This window comes from Monoraphidium neglectum, assembly GCF_000611645.1.
Source record: "Monoraphidium neglectum strain SAG 48.87 unplaced genomic scaffold scaffold00471, whole genome shotgun sequence".
Taxonomy (NCBI): Eukaryota; Viridiplantae; Chlorophyta; class Chlorophyceae; order Sphaeropleales; family Selenastraceae; genus Monoraphidium; species Monoraphidium neglectum.
In genome coordinates this window covers 5,369-9,603 of record NW_014013157.1, presented here as the reverse complement: position 1 = coordinate 9,603, position 4,235 = coordinate 5,369, and the positions used below count along the sequence as shown (strand labels likewise).

The following is a 4,235-nucleotide window of genomic DNA, read 5'->3' as shown; positions in this document are numbered from 1 at the left end:
GCATTGGCCGGGCGGATGCATTTGGGGTGGCTGCGTTGCGGCAGGCATGCCGAGCAGTTGAGTTGCACCTGCGGCGCGCGTGCATGCACCCCGCACCTTCGCTGAAGACCTCCAGGGAGGTGGTAAGCCCCTTGTTCTCCGCCATCTCCAAAATGCCGTTGCCTGCGGCGGCAGGCAAAAAGGCGGCGAACTGCTGAGGTGGACGGTGGCGGCCGGGCGGCCGGCGTGGTGGTGCGACCCGAGGTCAGCAACGCAGCACCGGACAGGGGCCGACGCCAGCCAGTGGCTCAAGGCATGAAGGGGGGCCATCAGAATAAGATTGCTCCGGAGCCCCTCCAGGACGGGGCCAGTGCCCACCGTTCCATGGCATCTCCAGCCTTTGGGTAGGGGGTTTGGTAGGGGGGAGAGGGATGCAGGCGTTGGGGTGCGGTGAGGCCGGGGGCAGGGAAGGGTCCTCGCTCGGCGGGCGGGGTCTAATAGAGAGCACGGCAGGTGGGCGCACCCCCGGCGTCAGGGGCGCGACGCGCAACCACGCGGCCCTCCCGCCCGCAAACTGTGGTGCCGCCGGCGAGACCCACTTGATGTCTGTGCCCGGCGGCGTGTTGGGCCAGCCGGCGACTGTCTGCTCCTGATACTTGACCTGCGCGTTCCAGTCCGCCACGCTGCAGCGGTACGTCTTGTTGTCGGCCTCCGTCCCAAGGAACACGTCATCCATCTGCGGGATTGCGTCAAACGTCATTAGAATGACACCACAACATGACTTGGTCAAAGTCAGGTCAAATCTTCAGAGTAGCGTTTCTTAGGGAAACAGTGGGCAGAAAATGGGAGCTCCCTGACATGCGGTGACATCAACGGCGATACCAGCCCCTGGACAGCCAGCAGCCGGTGATGTGTGCCAGACCTAAGGAGAAGCACGGCGAGGTGGAGAGCAGACGAACGCGGCCCCACCTGCACAGACAGCAGGGCGCGGCGCTCCCCCGCGATGACGCCCTGAGTCATCCAGGTCACGGCCAGGTGCGACAGCAGGACGCAGGACGTCGACCAACCGGCGCAGTCAAACACGAACGCCATCGACTCGCGGCCGTCCCCGTATCTGTTGTGTGGGGGTTGGGTGCCGTGTTGCGAGGGGGTGTGGGCGTGTCTTGGTGGATGCTCGGCTGGTTGCACTGCGGCCTCGCGCCCGCGCACTGGTGATTGGCAACAGCGTGGCGGTTGGTGACAGCAGGGCGCAGCCGCTGGATTCAGGCAAAGCATTTCATCGGCTCTCACTTGACAAGCGTGCCGACAACGCCGTCGGGGGTCTCGAGGATGGAGGTTGGGGTGCACGCGGGCACCAGGCCGGTGGTGGAGAAGTCGGCTGCCCATATGCCGCAGGAGGTCTGGGGTGTTGCCTTGATGCCGGGGCACCTATGTGTTTTGGGGGGGGGGATGCATGTATGGGTGTTTGTGGGTCCGTGCACGCGCACGTGCATGCATGTGCACGTGTGCAGCTGTGCGTGGGTGGGTGAGTCAAGGCGAGAGCGCACTGAGGTTTATGTGACCTGCAGGCAGGTGGCCATCAAGGTGTACAGATACCGTCATCAATGCCACGTCGCACCCACGCGTGCTCAACACACGCAGCTCCACCGTCATGCGTTGGTCTAGGTTGCTGGATCCCCAGCCCCTCCATGACAAAAACCAGTGAATATATATGTAATGCAACAATGTGTGCATCCCAGACCGTCTAAGCAAGAACCACCTACGCGTCCCCCTCCAACCGGCACATGTGCACACGCAGCCACACAGCCACGCAGCCACGCAGCCAGCCACAGCCACGCAGCCAGCCACAGCCACGCAGCCACACAGCCAGCCACAGCCACAGCCACAGCCACAGCCACAGCCACAGCCACAGCCACAGCCACAGCCACAGCCACAGCCACACACTCACGCACACAGCCACACACACACACACACACACACGCACCCATGCACACGCACCCATGCACACGCACCCACGCACATGCACGCCGGCAAGCACACACACAGACACACAGCCCCAGCTCATCCTCGCCCAACCCCCACCTGTACAGCCCCGACGTGCTCAGCTGCGCCGTCGCCCTGATCCCCGAGATCCCAAGCGGCGTCGCAGCGGTGAACCCCATCGTCCCCGCCGCAGCGCTGCAGGCCGCATAGTTCGGGTCCCAGCCGACGTTGGACGGCCACACCCCAAACTTCACACTGCGCGCGCCGGTCTTCTTCTGGTAGTCCCAGATGAGGTTGACCTCCGCCTGGCGCAGCTGGCCGGTCGCCTCCAGGTTGGGGTACCTGCCGAGCGGCGGTGTCGACAGAGGGGTGCAAATCGGGTCTCGCCTGTCAAACTTGTGTTTTGTAAGCCCCCCGACCGCGCACACCGCGCGCCCTGCGTGCAGGTGCTGCCAACTCTTCACGCCGGCGAAGCTTCGGCGCAAACCATGTCAAGCGTGCGAAGAGGTCAAAGCGGCGCGCGCGCACGTGCGTGGCATCGCGGCTCACATGACGAAGCTGCTGTATCTGCCGGTGCCGTCGGGGTTCCAGAAGAGCGCCTGCAGGTCCAGCCGCGGCGTCGCGTCCTGGTCGAAGCGTACGACGTCGTGGGGTATGCCGTATGCTGTCAGGGTCTGGACGATGAAGTCGGTGGACGTGAAACCTGAGGGGGAGGCGGCGGCAGCGCCACTTTGTTGTGCGGTGCGTCGCCTCAAGCAAGACAGCGAGGGCGCAGGGCAGACCTGCCAGCGCGGCCGAGTCAACCTTTAGTTGTGCAATGGGTTGTGCCGGCAGCGTATGGTGACTTTTTCAGGCACCACCCCTCCCTGTGTTGCAACTCGCCCGCGCGAGGCGGCCGTGCCTCGCGTATCGAGCTAGGCGTGAAGTTCTCACCGGGAACCGTCAGGATGAGGACCCGGTGGTCAATTACTACGGTCCGGGGGGGCGGCGGCGGCGGCGGCGGCGCGGTGTCCACGCCCGCAGGGCCGCTGGCCATCCAGTCCGTGGCGAGCTTGGTGAGTGTCCCGCAGGTGGCGCTCCAGTCCGCGCAGTCATGGACGAAGCCCATGGTCTCACGGCCGTCGCCGTACCTGCAGGGCAGGTGAATGGGGGGGGGGCAGATAGGGTGTGAGGAAAGCGGGGGGCCGATGTGCGCTTGGGCGGGGGAGGCAGGTTGCGCGCGGCGTGCCCGCCAGGCTGCTGGGCCGACGAGGCTGCTGGGCGGGCGGGCGCGACGAACTCCTTAGCTGGTAAACCTCGGCCGTCCCAAGGGGGCTTTGCGCAGAATGTTGTCTAAGGGGGGGCCTCACTTGACGAGCACGCCGGTGACGCCGGGGTTGGCCCAGGCCGGCCCCAAGGCGGGGGCGGCGGCGAGCGTGAGGATTGGTGTCGGCGTGCAGGGGGGGATGATGCCGGTGCCGGCAAAGTCGTTGGCCCAGATGGCACAATACGTCATGGGCTCGGCCAGCTTGCCGGGGGTCCTACGGGGGAAAGGGTGCAGCAGCGATGAAGGGTGGGGGTCATGAAAAGGGGCGCCGGGGTACAGGTCACGTGCACAGCACACAGGCGGCAGCCGGCTGGAGGTGAGGCGACTGGCACACTGTGCTGGCAGCTGGCCGGCTTCCGGCGGGCTGCCGTTGCTCAGACCCACTGGCGGAGGGTTGGACGGGCTGTGGACCGAGGCTTTACTGGAAATTACCACGAGCTCGTAGTGTGGCAAGGGGGCCGGCAAGAGGCAGGGCAGTTGGTGAGCAGGCTGTGGAATCGCACACGTGATTGCAACAAGGCTCAACGAGTGTCGTGTGCGATCACGACACTCGTTGAGCATGAGTGAGTTTTGGAACGTCATGCCCCGCCGACTATGCTGCTGCCGCGCGCCAAGCCCCTGCGTCTGCGCCCACCTCCAGAGCCCGTTTGCGCTGAGTGCGGCGTCCAAGGGGATGCCCGACGTGCCGAGCGGCGCGGCCGCGGTCAGGGACATACCCAGGTCCTGGCTGCCGCTGGCGTCGTAGGCGGGGTTGAACCCCAGGGTCGCAACCCAGGCGCCAAACTTGGCGCTGCGGACGCCTGTCTTCACTTGGTAGTCCCAGAGCGTGGTGACCTCGTCCTTGGTCAGGTCGCCGATGGCCTCCAGATTGGGGTACCTATCGGTGCGCGCGTGGGCGCGGGGGACACGGCATACAGGTGCAGCTGATTGGCCAAGGAGGGTGGGGGCAGATGAGCCGGCGCTCTGC

The 4,235-nt window shown here is 65.7% G+C and overlaps 1 protein-coding gene across 1 annotated transcript in view; it reads right to left on the bottom strand.

The window, feature by feature from the left end:
- The window catches only part of MNEG_3662 (hypothetical protein), a gene marked incomplete at both ends in the record, with an annotated part of 9,558 nt that overhangs the window by 4,669 nt on the left and 654 nt on the right, over nt 1–4,235 (bottom strand). The window contains 10 exons of the mRNA XM_014047860.1: nt 97–162; nt 358–377; nt 579–715; nt 949–1,093; nt 1,270–1,407; nt 2,062–2,304; nt 2,512–2,665; nt 2,896–3,092; nt 3,312–3,482; nt 3,903–4,145. Of these exons, the coding sequence (XP_013903314.1) occupies nt 97–162; nt 358–377; nt 579–715; nt 949–1,093; nt 1,270–1,407; nt 2,062–2,304; nt 2,512–2,665; nt 2,896–3,092; nt 3,312–3,482; nt 3,903–4,145 (1,514 nt within the window). The remainder of the gene's footprint in view (nt 1–96; nt 163–357; nt 378–578; nt 716–948; nt 1,094–1,269; nt 1,408–2,061; nt 2,305–2,511; nt 2,666–2,895; nt 3,093–3,311; nt 3,483–3,902; nt 4,146–4,235) is intronic.